General features: G+C 38.5%; 1 protein-coding gene across 1 annotated transcript; it reads right to left on the reverse strand.

The window, feature by feature from the left end:
* Positions 1 to 3,466: 3,466 nt before the first annotated feature.
* Positions 3,467 to 14,912, reverse strand: LOC147864365 (F-box protein At1g10780-like). Its single transcript, XM_087320328.1, has 3 exons — positions 14,895 to 14,912; positions 13,399 to 14,780; positions 3,467 to 4,010 (listed from the first exon to the last, which is right to left on the reverse strand). The coding sequence occupies exons 2-3, from the start codon at positions 14,461 to 14,463 to the stop codon at positions 3,732 to 3,734; spliced, it is 1,344 nt and encodes a 447-aa protein (XP_087176454.1). The 5' UTR covers positions 14,464 to 14,780; positions 14,895 to 14,912; the 3' UTR covers positions 3,467 to 3,731.
* Positions 14,913 to 17,862: the final 2,950 nt, after the last annotated feature.

Below are 17,862 nucleotides of genomic sequence, written 5' to 3' on the forward strand. Positions count from 1 at the left end.
GAGACTCTCTCTCTCTCTCTCTCTCATTCATACATAATCCAAAAAAGACTTCACAAAAATACAAAGGTAAAAAAGGACAGAAGAAGAAAGTGATACATGGACATGGGCTAATGGTCATTACTAATGGGCTTCATTAATGGGCTAATGGGCATATGTAATGAGCTTGGTTAATGGGCTAATGGGCATAGCTAATGGGCATGACTAATGGGCTTGGTTAATGGGCATGAGCATAGCTAATGGGCATGGCTCATGGGCATGGGCATAGCTAATGGGCATGACTAATGGGCTTGGTTAATAGGCATGGGCATAGCTAATGGGCATGACTAATGGGCTTGGTTAATGGGCATGGCGAATGGGAATGGCTCATAGGCATGAACAATGGGCATGAGCATAGCTAACTGGCATGGCTAATGGGCATGCCTCATGGGCATAGCTAATGGGCATGGGCATAACAAATGGGCATGGCTCATGGGGGGCATGGCTTCAATCACATGATGATGAGATCTATGCATCCATCCATCCGTCCGTCCATCTTTCGTGGCACACTTCCCGAACACCCTCCTCCATAACCATCGTATAACCAATTCTTTCGATGTCGTCGGATAACATATCGGTTGATTGATGCCATGTATTATTCGACGAAAAGGCATTACTTTTTGAGACTTTGAAAAAGACGCTTTCTCAGCCACTTTTCAAACTGCTTCCATAACCACCATGAACCATCATCATTGGATAACATATTGGGCTATCATCTCAAGGTCTAGTTTTCGAAGCCAAACTTTCACACACCTTTCCTACACACACATCACTTCTCCTATAAACTATGTGGCACATCAGTGTGTTAACCTCATCGCATCCAAATAGTTGACACGTCTATCTCAACCATATCTTGATTTTGTTCTCTCTCTCTCTCTCTCTCTCTCTCTCTCTCTCTCTCTCTCTCTCTCTCTATCTATTTGGTCTCATAGGCCATATCTGACCTCAGAAGACGATAATAGAATCTATCTCTATCTCTTTTTCTCTCTCTTTTTTTGTTTTGGTAAAAGCACACAATTATATTAATTGTATGTAAAATCCACTTAGTTACAACACTTCTTAGTCTCCTCAGCTTATCTTATCATATGCCTATGTAGGGAGAGGGATGTTCTGTAATGCTATTAAAAAGCCTGAATATGCATTTGAGGAAATGATCCCCACATGCTCTAACATCCAAAAATCCGCATGAGAATACCTTTCAGCTTCTTTATATAGGCTTTCACCCCATGTCTATTATCAAACATGAAAGCATTACGCATAATCCAATTGTGTTGTAGATCCCAATAACGTAAAAATTGGAACAATATCTCCATCTCATTATTTGAACCATTTTGAACATATTGAGAAAAAACCCATTGTTGAGGTCTCAAACAACAACGGGTTAAAACTTGCCAAATGTCCGATAAGTACTTCCAAATGGTACACGCTATCGGACATTTAATGAGCCTATGTGTACTATCCTCCAATGGAACAGTGCAAAAGAAACAAGTCTCTCTCTCTCTCTCTCTCTCTCTCTCTCTCTCTCTCTCTCTCTCTCTCTCACACACACACACACACACACACACACACACACACACACACACACACACACACACTTTTTCCAATAAAAGGAATGTGTATACTAAATCTACATGACAACAAAGGAAACCATCGTTGTTCCTAGTACCTACTACGATAGCAAGGATCTTATGGCAAAGTAAACCTTATAAGGTGTTGTAAGGTGAAGAAACATAAAGGCAAACTACTTTCTCTCTCTCTCTCTCTCAATTATCTTGCCACGACAAACAAACATATGATGATGGTGGTCATGGTGATGATGATGTATTGTCATCCTTGACAAATGATCCAACATGACCTATAGAACCAAGGTCTCCTTTGCTTGTGTGGAGATTTAGTCATATGTGGTGGCTCATGGAGTTTCCTTAAGGCCAATCCTATGCTCGAGTTGAGTGCAAATAAAAAAAGAAAGATAATGAATGTATATTGGTACCAAAATCGGTAGGGGTGCGGAGTCTCAGTTGTAGATAGTGAGCGAGGCTTTTGGACATGGTAATTGACTATTTAAGGTTCAAAATTGTAGTATGACATCATTGGCAAAGTGCGCATCCATGATTTTCTCTTTACTAATCTTGCTTTGAATGCCATGGGGACAATAACGGTAAGTGATTGAGTGCATCCAATCATTCCCTCACAGGTGTCCTGACAAGTTGGGTTGATGTGGTGCAATATCATTGCATTTTGCTGTTCTTGGGGTTCTTGTTTAATTTTTCTATGATTGTATCTATGAAGCATGCCTCAATGTCACTAGTAAGTATATAATTGTTGGGTAGCTCAAGTGATAATGCTCACATTCCATGTCGTAAAACATTTATTTGTGTTTTGTGCCCAATTAGAACATACAGATTTACTTTAGTTTGTCTTTTTGCATGTTTTTCTACCAACATTCATTGGTAAGCGATGTGCCTCCATGCCCATCACATTGAATTAGATGATATAATCATTGAACTAGGTCCTCTAAATTCAATGATTCTCAACCGCATTTTGAGAAACATCATCGAGTATGGAGAAATTTCATTGCTCCTCATGTGGCATGAGTCATCGTCCGTCTAGACAAAGGCATACTTCCTAAATCTCCACCCCACACACAACGAAACTCTTCCTTTTCCATGCTATTTTGTTTTCGTCCAATTCTGAAAACAAGCTCGTTCATTGTCTTAGAATTTCAAATATTTGAACATGATTTCAATCATCCCCGATGTTAATTCATGTAGGCATGCAATTCTTAAAACTCAGTAACAATTAAGGAACGCAAATGATTTGTGCATGTTATGCATTTACCCTTCATAGGATATTAAAGAAAGTGGTTATTTGGCTTCAACCCTAGGATCATTTGGTAACTTGAACTTTGAAAGCATGATGCAATCTCATGGTTTGGATGCATCATGTAGTTAATGTTTTTCAGGGCAATGAACTCTAGATGGTGAAAAAAATTAAGGCATAATTAATTACACATAATTAATCAAGACCATGAATTAATTCTTAAAACTATGGCCCTACCTCATTTGTTTGAGATAATGTTGAAATATTACAATGTAACACCTTAGCAGTAGTTACAGATTTAGTTAGTACTTGTTGAACTACCTACCCTCTACATGTGAAGTTTGCTTCAAAGATGATAGTGGCTCTGAACTTGGATAAATTATTATGTCTATATATGACAGGCTGAGAAAGGCAATGGAGCTTCTTGCACATAGAAGATATTATGTAAGATTGTAGTAAAAGACAGGAGCTTCGTAACTCCCTCTCCCTAGTTACACCCATATATATCTGCAAAGTCTTGACATATGGGGGAAGCCAGGGAGAAGCCATACCATCAATTAAGAGAGCAAACAAATATTAACACCCCACTCAAGAATGAAGGAAACAAAGAGACCTTAAATTACATGCCTGCATTAAATTCCAGATTCGTACCCTGTACAAACGAAAGTAGAAATGTGTTGAGATTTCGACACACATTTGAGAACTATATACAATTAATAATGGAGCCCCAACCCCCTCGAACCTAGAATAAACAAATAAATAAAGCTTTATGTCAATTCCAAGGATCGGTCAGGTGAGAATCTCAACATGGCACTCAAATTCTTCGCAAATGAATATTCTACCTGTTTGTCGCGACATACATATGTATATGCTATTTACAATAAGCTGTGGGGACAAGCCAATGTGATCTCAACCTGAGGATAGCTTCTCTGCAAGGCGAGAACATTCGAAAAGAACATTAAGTTCTGGCCCGTGTTTTCCAATGGCTCTGCATTGACATGGAGCCTTTTCAACGAGCTTGAACACCTGAGAAACGTTGAGAGAATCGTAATGCAAGTATCTGAGCCGCCTGTGATTACCACGACGACGTCACACAGGTACCCTAAATCCATCCATTGGAAGCTAGAGCTCAACATGGAACCCGCTTGGAGACACTGCAATCATGAAAAAGATCTGGTTTGCTCAGCTTCAAGATGAAATAATCATTGTTGGGTCTCAGATACATTAATCTCTCTGTTACTTTCATTTTTTCACATGAGGGCTGTACTCTAGCAGTAAGTGAAGCTTTTTTTAACTAGTGCATGCACCTGGGTTAAAACTTCACTATACACATTACTTTGCTAGATGCCACTGTGCAATCTTGACAATGAATGCAGGTCCTTCTGGTCTCAGCTGGGAAACCTAACCAATTGAGCTACAAACATCCGGGCATGTATGTTTCTCTAACTTTCTAGCATCAGTAATAACACAACTATACTGCTTAAGACCTTATTTCTTTCTTCATAACTTTCCACCACTCGCATGTGGATTTCAAGAACTTTCAAAATCTTGATTGGAAGTAAAATATGTGTCCTGTATGTGTATGTGTGTGTGTGTGTGTGTGTGTGTCTCTCTCTCTCTCTCTCTCTCTCTCTCTTTCTATTTCCACCATTTTATTCCAAAGCTCACTTCGAGGTACTGTATCAAATGATTTAAAAAAGCATTTGATACAATACCATGAAGTGAGCTTTGGAATAATGGTGGAAATTGGTATGCCATTAGAGTATCGAGTTGCTACTGTACAAAAATATGAGCAAGTTAGATGCCAACGAAAAACTGAGAATGGTTTCTCAGAACATTTCTTAAGTAACATGGGGGTTAATCAAGGACGTCCATTATCACCTACACTCTTTGGTTTATGCATTGATAAATTGGAAGAAGCGGTGAATAGGGTTTGCAAGAGAAGAAGGATTAGATGCCCAAAACTAATGCATGGAATGGGATTGAGAAGATTCAAAAGATGTTTTTAAGGAGACAAATGGGAGTTAAATCCACCACCTCCTATCAAGTTATGTTCTGGGAAACAAGTGTTCAAACTATAGAGATATTGGTGCTACAGAGAGATTATAGATACATTACAAAAGTCAAGAACATGCCAAATCATAGATTACCACATCTTGCTTGGAATGTTGGATGTAAACACAAAAGAATCACAAGAGCAAAGTTCTCTCATTCAGTTGGGTAGTTGACCCCAAAAAATGGTTCAAAAGATGGGACATAGAAGATCTCCTAGAGCTTTCAAGTGATGCTATGAAATATGTAGTTATTGAGGAAAGAATAATGGACCCATTGAGGAAGAAGTGGAAAGATGCTAAAAGGAAAAAATTAGAATATTACATTGCAGATATCAACCCTAAATGTTCGGTTCTATATAAGACAAGAAGGCCTATTGATTGTATTCAACCTTACCTCATTACTAGCATGAGTATTAACTTTTGTAGAGCCCTAAACACTTCTTCGCACTCTATGGAATCAAAATTAGATATAAAGGCATGTAAGGTACACTAGGGCTAGTAGAGGATGCGTATCGTTTGCTTTTTACATGCTCTGCATATAGTGCAATTCGTGAAAGCTATGATGATATATTAAGAGGGGGTGATGACTTGAGTGTCACACTAAAGAGAACACCTAGAAGGTTTGAGCTCATATGTGTATGTCGTATTCACACATCGAGACTTGGTGCGTCAACACATGAATATCCCTTCTTAGGAAGGAGACACACATCAAGATAACTTTTGTACTTAGGTCCTATGGGTCAATATTGGCCTCTCTATGGACGCAAACTCTCTCTCTCTCTCTCTCTCATGCACAATAATGAGCCACTTGAATATGTGGAAAGCTTCAAATATCTTGGTCGTGAGGTTCCTTCTAGTCATAGATAGCATGAATGTGCTACACGTTGCTTAGAGATAGGAAAGAGAGCATATTATGCATATGAGAACACATGCAAGTCATGGAAATATTAAGAGTTAGGTCCTCAAGAAATACCTTTTTGAGACTTTGGTGACACCGATACTTCTCTATGGGGTGGAAGTATATGGTGGTAACATCCCTAAATCTATTTGGAAAGAGTTCGAAAATGTCCAAAAACATCTTCTTACAAAGTTTATACAAGTTAAGAAACAAACGCTATACACCCTCCTCTTCCTTAAGATAGGATCACTTCCTATTGAGATCATGGCCATGGAAAGGGTTGTTAAATACATGCTTAAGGTTCAAAAAAGTTTCTCACATCAACTTTCTAGAAGCACATTGAACTTAAGTAAAAAGATCAAAAGACACATAAATTTTGTAATCTAATTGGATGCAACAAATGGAAATTTGTTTGGTAGATAGGATGCAGCTCACTTGCTTCATGATGCATCACTACATTCCTCTATAAATGAGGTCTTTTTGTGACACCAAGGTATCCTAACATGGGACGAATGTCGAGGCTCATGCTTCACACATCACATGTTGCACCTAACTATAAAACCATATTCTTCACGGAACGAGGAGACCATACAAATCGATACATATTAGAGACCATCCCATTATTTGCCATTCGAACCATTGCTTCCATGTGACTTAGCTCACATGCATTGCGATGTGAGACGGGACATTAAGGCACAAGTGATGAGAGTGGTTGACTATGCACACTTTGCGCTAATCAAGTTCGAGAGTCTATCACACTTTGATACAATGCTCTGCCTTTGTTCATATTCGACTATGCTTTCCACATATCTTCGACCAAACCCAATCCTTGCACGAATTTCTCACAACCACAATGTGCACTCTCAATTGCAACAATGTGCACTTTCACATGTATTACGTAAAATGTAATATTTTTGGTCTCATAGGTCATATTTGTCCTCTGAAGATGATAATAGAATCTATCTATCTATCTATCTATCTATGTATCTCGTTCAGCAAGTTCAAGACATTTGGAAATTGTTTATGAGATGCCATGTTGAAGAATGTCTAAATGTGTGTGGAAGAAACGAAAGGAACAAGAGAACATGAGTCCATATTTTACTCAGCCACATTGGAAGCATTCCACATGAAATGGGGAACAACCCAACAAAGGTCTAAGTTTGAGTACTATTTCGGCCACATTAATACACAACAGTGGCGTGGGTTTAGGGTTTAACGATTGTTTGTTCAAGGACACAGTTCACATCCAGGTTGGCTGAATATTGAGTAGAAAAAGTGAAACTATGACCTATGTTTCCTCAATAGAAGAACCTATAACTTTGGAATACCTCACATATGACAACATCATGAATAATTTCCAGGAATTCTTACAAGGTTGGACGAACTTTCAAGTACTCACCAAGATGGAACCATTGTTGATGGCATTAGGCATGTTTTTTTGCTCGTTTCCTTCACCACATGGAAAATCCTGTTAGGTGTAAAGGCCCGTAGTTCACAAATTAGGTAATTATTCGTACATGTGAACACATGGTTCACCTAGACAGGACACCTCCTTTTGTAATGTGAACACACCTCTTTCTTTGTCGGGTTAACTAATATAATAACCTTTTTTTCTTGTGTACCAATCAAGGCGGTTGGGTACACCCAAAAATCTGTGCCTCTACTCTCATCTCTACTACAGTCTTGTTTGCTGAACGTCATCAGTCAATAGCTGCTCCCTCAAACATCCCTCTTTACCTTTAACTGGTATCAGAGCCAAATCTCTTTCCTCTGCTTTGCTGTTTTTTTTAGATTCAGAATCAGCAGAAAACACAGTTTTTTAAAAAAAATAAATAAATTCTGGCAGACCCTTTCCTATTGGTATTCTGCTCAATTTTCTGAAGGCATCTGTCATAAATCTTGGGAGCAATGGCCTCCACTTCAACTGAAATGAAAAATTTCTTTGAAATCAAGAGATTTGATGGAAAAGGTTTCGAATTATGGAAAGAGCGTATTCTGGGCATCCTCTTTCTGAGAGATTGTGAAGATGCTCTCGTGGAAAAAAAACCAGAGAGCATGGAAAATGATGCTTGGAACACTCTGAATAAGAAAGCCATTACATATATTAAAATGGTTGTTTCTGATGAAATTCTTGTAGATATAAAGGGCTTGATTACTGCCCATCAAGTTTGGGAGCAACTTAAGACAACTTACGAGAATACGACTCCTGTGAATCAGGTGCATTTGATGAGAAAACTTGTCAGTATGAGGCTTGATGAGTCGAAAGGTGCAACAGAGCATCTATCGTTATTCACATGTACTCTCTCCCAAATACAAGATTTAGGATTACCAGCTTTTGATGACAAGCTCAAAGCTATCTTCCTACTTATGACTTTACCCGATTCGTGGGAAACATTAGTTGTTCCACTATCTAATAGCCCCACCTTGACCTTCAATATTCTCAGTGAAGAGATTAGAAGACAATCTAGTGGAGAAGGTAGTGGTCCAGCATACAATATTAGGGGGAGATATGATAAGAGGACCCCAAATATAGGACAAAGAAATAGAAGTAAGAGTAGAGGGAAAGGAAAGGAACAAGATATCACATGCTATCAGTGTGGTCGTAAAGGTCATAAGAAACCTGATTGTAGATATTTGAAGATGGAACTAGAAAGGAAGAAGAATGTAGGAGAGAAGAAAATAAAGATGATAAATTTAATACAACAGAGAAAGCTAATATGACTTCAAATGTTATCATTGAAGACCTATCTGGTGAAGATGGTGATGTACTTTGTATTACAGGTGATGCCTTCATAGCTCATGTTCAAGACATCCAAATCACCAAAACAGATGTTATTGATGCTTTATTGTCAATTGATGATGGATTGACACAAACGTGGATAGTAGACTCTGGGGCTTCTTTTCATGTTACTCCATGTTTGGAGTGCTTTACCACATTTGACACAGGCAGTTATGGAAAAGTTTATCTTGGTAACAATAGTGCTTGCAATATTGATGGTATTGGAACCATACACTTGTCTTTGGATAATGGTCAAGAGCTCGTGCTCAAAGATGTTAGGTATGTACCTAGCATTAAGAAAAGTTTGCTATCTATAGGACAGATGGATTTGCATGGTTACACCACATTATCCGGTGGTGGATTGTGGAAACTAAAGAAAGGATCTATGGTTATTGTGAAAGGTTGCAAAAAGGGCACTCTGTACTGTTTGCAATGTAAAGCTTTACCTGGAAGGTTTCTTGCTATTGCTGAATTTGACTCTCGTTTAGAGCTTTGGCATAAGAGATTAGGACATTGATCCAAAAAGGACTTCAAGTCCTTTCTGCTCTAAAAAGATTTGATGTTAAAGGATCAAAGCTGGTTTTTTGTAATGATTGTCTATTTGGCAAACAAGTGAGAAATTCTTATTATTCGGGTACCTCTCGTAAACCAAATGTGCTAGATTTGGTGCATTCTGATGTATGTAGCATGCCTGTAAAATCCTTGGGCGGTGCTGCATATTTTATTTCCTTTATCGATGATTATTGTAGGAAGATTTGGGTGTACTTGATGAAAAAGAAAGGTGATGCATTTAATGCATTTAAATCTTTTCATGCATTTGTGACTACCCAAAAATGGACAAAACTGAATGTCTCAGAACAAATAATGAGGGCGAGTTTACATCTGCAGAATTTTAGTCCTATTGTGACTTACATGGTATTAAAAGAGAGCTTATAGCTCCATATAACCCTTCATCAAATGGGGTGGAAGAAAGATATAATAGGACCTTGTGTGAGCGAGTATGGTGCATGTTGTCCACAGCTAATCTCCCTCATGAATTTTGGGGAGAAGCATTAAAAACCGCGGTTCATATATGTAATCGTTCTCCCAACAAGTCCTTAAAGAATGGAATCCCTGAGGAGGTTTGGTCTGGCAAACCAGCCTCATATGACCATTTATGAATTTTTGGTTGTGATGCATTTGTACACATTAGAAGTCAGCTGAGAAACAAGTTCTATGCTAGGTCCACCATGGGCATTTTTATGGGCTATGGTGATGAAGGTGAAATGGGCTATAGGATTTGGTTACCTCAGTCCAGAAAAATTGTACGCAGCCAAGATGTTTTTAATGAAGAAAAATTGCTGAAAAATGCTTGTTCCTCTGTTGGGAACTCTAAGAGCGTTACATTTCAGCAATTACAGCCATCCACAAAATCTGAAAATAAACCTCATGATGCTATACCAAAGGTTGAATATGATGATCGACCGGTTATCTTTGAGCCAGAAGACGTTGGACAGCAAAGAGATGCTCATGAAGGTATTGGTCAACGAGATGAAGGTACTAAAGAACAAAATATAGATGTTGAACATGCTGGACATGGTTTGCGACAGCCAGAAAGTGCTGAAAATGATTTTCCTCCAGATTTAGAACCAATCCCAGAAAATATTGATCATTGGGTACGTAGGTCTAATCGTTCAAGGAGGCATGTATATAGATATGACCCCTCTTTGCATTATGTCATGCTGTCAGATGAGGGTGAACCTCTTACTTATAAGGAGGCAATGTCATGTGAACTTAGCAGTAAGTGGGAGCTTGCAATGCAAGAAGAAATAAAATCTTTATATGCAAATGATACATGGGATCTTGTGTCCTTACCTCAAGGAAGGAAAGCTCTTCCAAATAAGTGGGTTTATAAGGTAAAGGAAATTGAAGGGAAACCAAAACACAAGGCAAGATTAGTTGCCAAGGGTTATGCACAGAAGGAAGGTATTGACTTCCAAGAGGTCTTCTCTCATGTTGTGAAGATGACCACACTTCGTGTGCTATTTGCTCTCACTGCAATGCTTAATTTGGAGTTGTACCAAATGGATGTAAAGACCGCTTTTTTGCATGGTGATATTGATGAAGAGATCTACATGAAACAACCTGAGGATTTTGTAGTCCCTAACAAGGAGCATTTGGTATACAAACTAAAGCGTAGCTTGTATGGCCTAAAACAAGCACCACGACAGTGGTATAAGAAGTTTGATACTTTTATGCTTTCTCAAGGCTTTGATCATAGCTATGCAGATCATTGTTTATACACAAAAAAGGATATCGATGACAGTCCCATCATACTTGTTCTATATGTGGATGATATGTTGCTAGCTGGGAAAAGAAAGACTAGTCTTGATGCTCTAAAAGATCAATTGAAATCGGTCTTCTCTATAATAGATTTGGGAAATGCAGAGCATATTTTGGGCATGAGAATTAGTAGAAACAGAAAGGACAATTTGTTGTATTTGTCACAAGAAAAGTACATTGAAAAAGTGCTTAACAGATTTAATATGGCAGAAGCAAAGTCCCTTGGAGTTCCTTTGCCCTCATATCTTAAACTTAGCAAGGCTGATTGTCCAAAGGATGAGATGGAAGTCAATGCTATGAAGGGAATTCCTTATGCATCAGCATGTGGTTCTCTAATGTATGATATGGTAGCTACTCGTCCAGATATTGCTTATGCAGTGGGAGATGTCAGTCGCTATATGTCTAATCCTGGTAAAGCACATCGGGAGGCTATCAAGTGTGTTTTCAGGTATCTTAAAGGTACACAAAGAAAATGTTTATGCTATGGGAAGGGTGCATTAAGTTTGCAAGGATATTGTGATGCAGACATGGCAGGTGACTTGGATACACGTAAATCTACTAGCAGGTATATATTTACAGTTGCTGGTGGAGCAGTGTCTTGGTGCTCCAAATTGCAAAAGATTGTAGCACTGAGTACTACTGAAGCTGAATATATTTCAGCTACAGAAGCTTCGAAGGAAGCTATATGGCTCAGCAGACTTGCTGAAGATCTTGGCATGTCTGTTAGTACTCTTGTGTAAGGATGTGATAGCCAGAGTGTTGTGTATCTGGCTAAGAATGCCATGTTTCATTCGCGTACCAAACACATTGATGTGCGACATCACTTTATCAGACAAGTTTTGGAGGATGGTCTAGTCACATTGACCAAGATCAAAACACAGGATAATCCTGCAGATATTCTCATTAAAAGTCTTGGCAAAGCCCAACAAGAGCATTGCATACAGTTAGTGGAAGTTACTTGAATGTTCACGTCGGACCTTTAAGTGGGAGTTTGTTAGGTGTAAAGGCTCGTAGTTCACAAATTAGGTAATTATTCGTATATGTGAACACATTGTTCACTTGGACAGGACACCTCCTTTTGTAATGTGAACACACCTCTTTCTTTGTAGGGTTAACTAATATAATAACCTTTGTTTCTTGTGTACCAATCAAGGCGGTTGGGTACACCCAATAATTTGTGCCTCTACTCTCATCTCTACTACAGTTTTGTTTGCTGAACGTCATCAGTCAATAGCTGCTCCCTCAAACATCCCTTTTTACCTTTAAATCCATACAGTGAAATTCAGAATCCCTATCTCACTCTATTACGATCTAAGCCTTCCAGTTACATAGAGCTTGCTACCTAGTTTAGGTACATTTTAATTCCTTCTTGAATTTACGAGGTTATTCTATAAGGCTCATAAGGATGTAATGTTTCTAGTCTATAGATCACCTTTTGAGTTCTCAAAGACATGAATATAACACTTCATTTCTCTCTAGAAGGAAAGATCTATATTACTATGCAAAAAAGATGCAGAAAAACCATTGATAATGTTCTCTCTGGCTGACACAAAAGAGAGTGCATAGCCACGGAGATGAAGATTATAGTGATATTGCAGGGATCATCTCAAACTAAAAAAGGGAGGGTAATTCTACTGATACAAAAACTGCCCCCTTTCTTTCTCCATATTCATACTTTAATACTAGTAGTTGACACATTGTTTTTCTTTACAGGTAGCTCGCTAGATAGCTGACAGTTGTATTAGTATTTATCAGGAAATAAATAGGCATTTCCTTTCGGCAGCCTTTGGTCATTCTTTTAACCCTAAAAAGAAAAGAAAATGTAACTCAAAGCTGTGTTCCAAGAGACAATTACATACAAGCTTGACTTCATTTAACTTCACAGCACCTCTCACTGGAATAATGGAAACATTTATTTGGCTAGATTCTAGAATAAATGTCATTCTACTTGCCAATACCAAGTTTAACAATTTGTTATGTATAGATGTACATTTTCAATAGTGTGAATGGAGTTTTCCATCCATATATGATTTCCTTGATGCTTCAAAAACAGTAGTCTAAAATGTGAAGGTCATCATTTATTACGTTTAGTTACTGTGAACATGGTTTTTCTTCCACTACAAAATTTATATGGCATGCTATTGCTGACCAAGATAAAGGCAGAAATGAGAGTGAAAAAACAACAGACAAACATAAACTGTGAGACGCCTAAATTAGTATGTATATGAGGGACATGCAGAAATCAAGGTTTGGACATGATGAATATATACTGACACTGAAATTTTCTGGTTACAAAATTGAAGGCTCGTTTAGAGTTCCATTAATAGATGCCTATCACTAAAAATTTGGGCAAATTAACTGTCTTTTCTAATGCTTACTCACTAAGTTTGATCCCATACACCTTAAAAATTATGAAAGGAAAAACAAAATTGCACCATTAACCTTCGCTTCTAATGTTAATAATATACTTGAAAGTTTGATGGCCATACCTTAAAGAAATCAGAGCCTATGTACAATGAGTTCAGATGTTGCAGCTGCCCAAGGAAACGGTCGATTTGTAAAGGATGTTTTGCCTCTAGCTTGACGTCAATATGCAGCTGTTGAAGGGATGTTGCGAGACGAATGTACTCTGAAATGCTATCCAATTCCCAGTTTTGTCCATGCATATAGAGACTATTAAGAGAAGGCATTGATTGTATTTGAGGCTTTACATGACACATCAATACCAATGCTGATATGCCGTCACCCTCAGTCACAAGCTCTTTCACATAGCTGAGAGAGGCTTTGACAAGCTTAGGAGCATTTACACATAACCTTTGAATTGGTGCAACATTTCCAAGGTTATTGAGGAACTCTAGGCATTTGAGATTTTCTGCCCTAATATGGGGACTCTGTAAACCTGGGCAAGAATTGATCGTCAAATCCTCCAAAAGAGGACATAGTTGTACAAAATCCATGAGTGCGGTATCAGTGATAACAATAAGATCGAGGAAACATGACTTGAGAAGGCTAAAGGGATGGCATTCAAGTGGGATGTTAGGAATTGAACCATAGCATATATTAAGCCACTGAAGTCTCTTACAATTTGATAGATGTATAAGCTTTCCTGGTTGAGGTGTGGTGCGGTTAGGATCCACCAGAGTAAGCTTTTCTAGGGATGGTTTCACATGCTGAATCCATGTGCATACATTCTTCTCTGAGAAGTGATCGTCATCTATCCATGGCCATACCACTGGATGATAAGCAATTTTTAGGTCTCGAACTCCATTAGTCTTGAGCAACATGCTAGAGACCACAGCTTCAATGGACGAAGCTTTTCTCTTGCTTTCAGCCCTGTTCTCAAAGAGCTGAAATGATTCAAAGGTAAGGGTGTCTACAATCTGAGAAAGGTTCTTCCATCGGCGACATACCATTGCACATTGAGCCACTGTTTGAGCCAAACCTAGCATTGAGAATATCAAACAAATGACCCCATCTGGTAGGCTATCGAAATCAGCCATTTCCTTGCAAAAGTGTTGCTTATGAGCGTAACATGGTCTAGGTTTTCTCATCATTCGGGTATTTCATAATCACAGCATCGCAGGGATTACAGATTCTCACAATCCTGGATTGGAATTTTCCTACTGATCAAGGTTATGGGATTAGGACTTTTCATGTTCAGGAATTAGGATTTCAAACAAACCATATAATTAGGTTTTGCATAAGCAGAGATTGGGGTTCTATCTAATCAAGGATTAGGGTTATAAATACACGTGGATCAGAGTTTTACATAACCAGAGATTAGGGTTTTCTTTTCATGACAGCATCAGGGTCCAGCATTACAGGAGCAACAGTGGTCATGCCAAGAAGAGGTCAACATTTAAGCGAGAATCTGATAAGGCCCAAAATAACAGGAAAAACGTTTTAACCAAAAAATAAAGAAAAGGGAAAGAGGTAACAAACAAAGAGATAAAGGGAAGGAAAAGGAAGGGAAGGTATGGCTTACTTGCAAAAAGAAGAAGAAGGGAAGCTTGAGAGGGGTCAATCCAGCGCTGCAGAGAGGGCCACTTGACAAGAACTTGGCGAGGAGGAGGAAGGAAGAGAGGCCGCCATAGCCATCGCCATAGCCTGAGCCTGAGCCTGAGCCTGCAGGAGACAGGGGAGACAGGGGAATGACGTGGCGATGAATGATTCGCTGAGGATTCCACGAAGAAGGAAGCCAAGGGTTTCAATGACTTTGCTTGCTCTTCTTCTTCTTCTTCTTCTTCTTCTTCTGTATGTATGTATGTATGTATGTATGTATGTATGTATGTATGTATGTATATATGTACGTATGTATGGTTATGTATAGTTATGTATGTATGTATGTATGTATTATGTAGGTACATACGTATGTATGTATGTATAGTTATGTATGTATGTGTGGTTTTGTAATTATGTATGGTTATACATGTATGTATGTATGTATGTATCCATCCATATGGAGCTCCTTGATCTGACCCCTCCCTCATTATGAGATGCGCCTGCCTTGTACCAAGTGTCTAGAATCATTAGTTTGAATTGATTAAGGCCTATGTATGTATATATGTGTGTATGCATGTATATATGTATGTATTTATGTACATACGTATGGTTATACATGTATGTGTGTATATACATATGTATGTATGTATGTATGTATGTATGTATGTATGTATGTATCCATCCATATGGAGCTCCTCGATCTGACCCCTCCCTCATTACGGGATGCACCTGCCTTGTACCAAGTGTCTAGAATCATTAGTTTGAATTGATTAAGGCCTATGTATGTATATATGTGTGTATGCATGTATATATGTATGTATATATGTACGTACGTACGTACGTACGTATTTATGTATGTATGTGTGGTTTTGTATTTATGTATGGTTATGTGTGTGTGTGTGTGTGTGTATGTATCCATCCATCTGGAGCTACTTGATCTGACCCCTCCCACATTATGGGATGTGCCTACCTTGTACCAAGTGTCTAGAATCATTAGTTTGAACTTATTAAGGCCTATTTCTGTTTGATGGGCATCCCCCCCCATGTAAGAAAGATAATATCATATTTAATATCATCGGCCTTGTGTCTCGTGGCAACTTCCAACTTAACAACCAAGATGCATGAAAATAATAATAGGAAAGGGTAGTAAGTGGGAAATGGGAGGAATGGATGATGATGGAATGGGAAGGGTGTGCAAGGGTTGTAAACTTGCCCACATCCTTGTGTAGCAGTTTAGTAACACAAACTTCAATGTACTTGATGGTATGGATTTGTGGCACGCTAATGCACCCGTTTAGACGTGCTCATCCTATCCAAATGCTTGAAAATTTTGACATCTTATACTCTCTTATTTTGTTGATTCCAAGCTCGAAACCTATCTTCTTCCTTTTGCATTTTCTTTTGGGATATGAAGACTTTTTTTGCACTTGGAACTCGAAGAATCTAAGTAATTTAATTGGATTATAGAACAAGCAAGAAAACTTGCTATAAAAGATATTTGCCAAATATGAAATAGATTGTAGGGACAAATAAGATATTCTAGGTAATGAAATTTTGTTTTTGGTCAAAACCACATAAAAAAAAGTCTTCAAGAAATGTCAAAGACAAATGAAGGATTCGAGCTTGAAAGCTTCAACTTATGAGATCATAATAATAACAAATTGTGTTGACTTTAAAAATACAAATTCACGATGTTTATTTAAACGAAATTGTAACAAGACGACCAAACGTTGAAACATTGAAACATTGCTTGTGGGAATGTCATGCTGCACAACAAGTTTGGAGACAAGTGTTCGAGTTCTAGCCTTTATGTTTAGGGATTGTAGTTTTTCGTGGGGTATGGTAGTATGGGCTACAGTGACACAAATGATGTGGCATGTCCAAATGACACGATTATTAGAATTCAAAGAGGAATGATAATGGTGGTGCAACGAAGTCATATGGAAGCTCCTTACATGTTAAAGGCAATGCAAGAAGTATGGGAGCTACTATGCACCACCACAATGTGGTTTATTTGGACTGTTAGGTGTTCTATGGTGTTTGGTAATACTACTGTTCAGCCAGTGGAAAGTGTACGGAATGTCTGGATAGAGATGGTGCATACCTGTTAAGAGTCTATTACTAATCAATAGACCAAATCAAGTAAAAAGGAAGAAAATAGATTGGATAGAAGAACCCGTTCCACCCGACCACCCCCGAGCTATGATCTAGACATAGCCAACCTACCACCGACGTCCCATACCGCCGGATATTAGGATGACTAATACCTTGGAAGAGATAAACACGATCGTCGAGACGAAAGCCTAGCCCGCACCACCGGTGTCTACGCCAGCAGCCTTCCGACATGATCATCTCTATGAGGGTAGCTAAGCCTCATATTTATACCTTTTCCTAGGCCCCTTGAATAGATGTGCCTTTCTAAAAGGCTCTCTATTCATTGGTTGTCTAAATCATGATAGTGCATGCACATATCATTCATTCTATCCAATCATTAGTCCCCTTTTTAATAATAGTGAACATACCCTTCACTAATGTAAATATTAGTGACCTACCCTCACCAACGTTATGTGTACATAACATACTCCCCTACTTCAAAAGATTGCACTCTTGCAATATAAAGTGAGGAATTTGTGCCTTAAGCGAATGCTCGCGTTCCCATGTGGCATCATCAATAGGTTTATCCATCCATTTGATCTTGAGTAGCCGAATCTCTTTAGAACGTAAACGTTTAGTACGAGAATCAAGAATTCGTTCAGGAACATGAGGTTTGTAAGAAAAATCCTCTAATGTTACAAGATCTTGGATTGTGATGGTGTTATCACCAGAGCCTAAAAATGGTTTTAGACGATTGACGTGAAAAACAGGATGAATACCAACGTTACGAGGTAAGGCAAGGTGATAAGCAGATGACCCAACTCGCTTAAGGATTTCAAATGGGCCACAATATCGTG

The sequence above is a fragment of the Azolla caroliniana genome, unplaced genomic scaffold, assembly GCF_043228905.1.
Source record: "Azolla caroliniana isolate FFs.n. ecotype wild unplaced genomic scaffold, voAzoCaro1.0.p SCAF_5, whole genome shotgun sequence".
Classification (NCBI taxonomy): domain Eukaryota; kingdom Viridiplantae; phylum Streptophyta; class Polypodiopsida; order Salviniales; family Salviniaceae; genus Azolla; species Azolla caroliniana.

Excerpts from the sequence above, each read along its gene's own strand:
- LOC147864365 (XM_087320328.1), bottom strand. The coding sequence starts at position 14,463 with ATGATGAGAAAACCTAGACCATGTTACGCTCATAAGCAACACTTTTGC. Across the intron at positions 4,011-13,398 it reads TAGGCTCTGATTTCTTTAAG|TGTCTCCAAGCGGGTTCCAT; the intron begins GTATGGCCATCA and ends TCATGATTGCAG.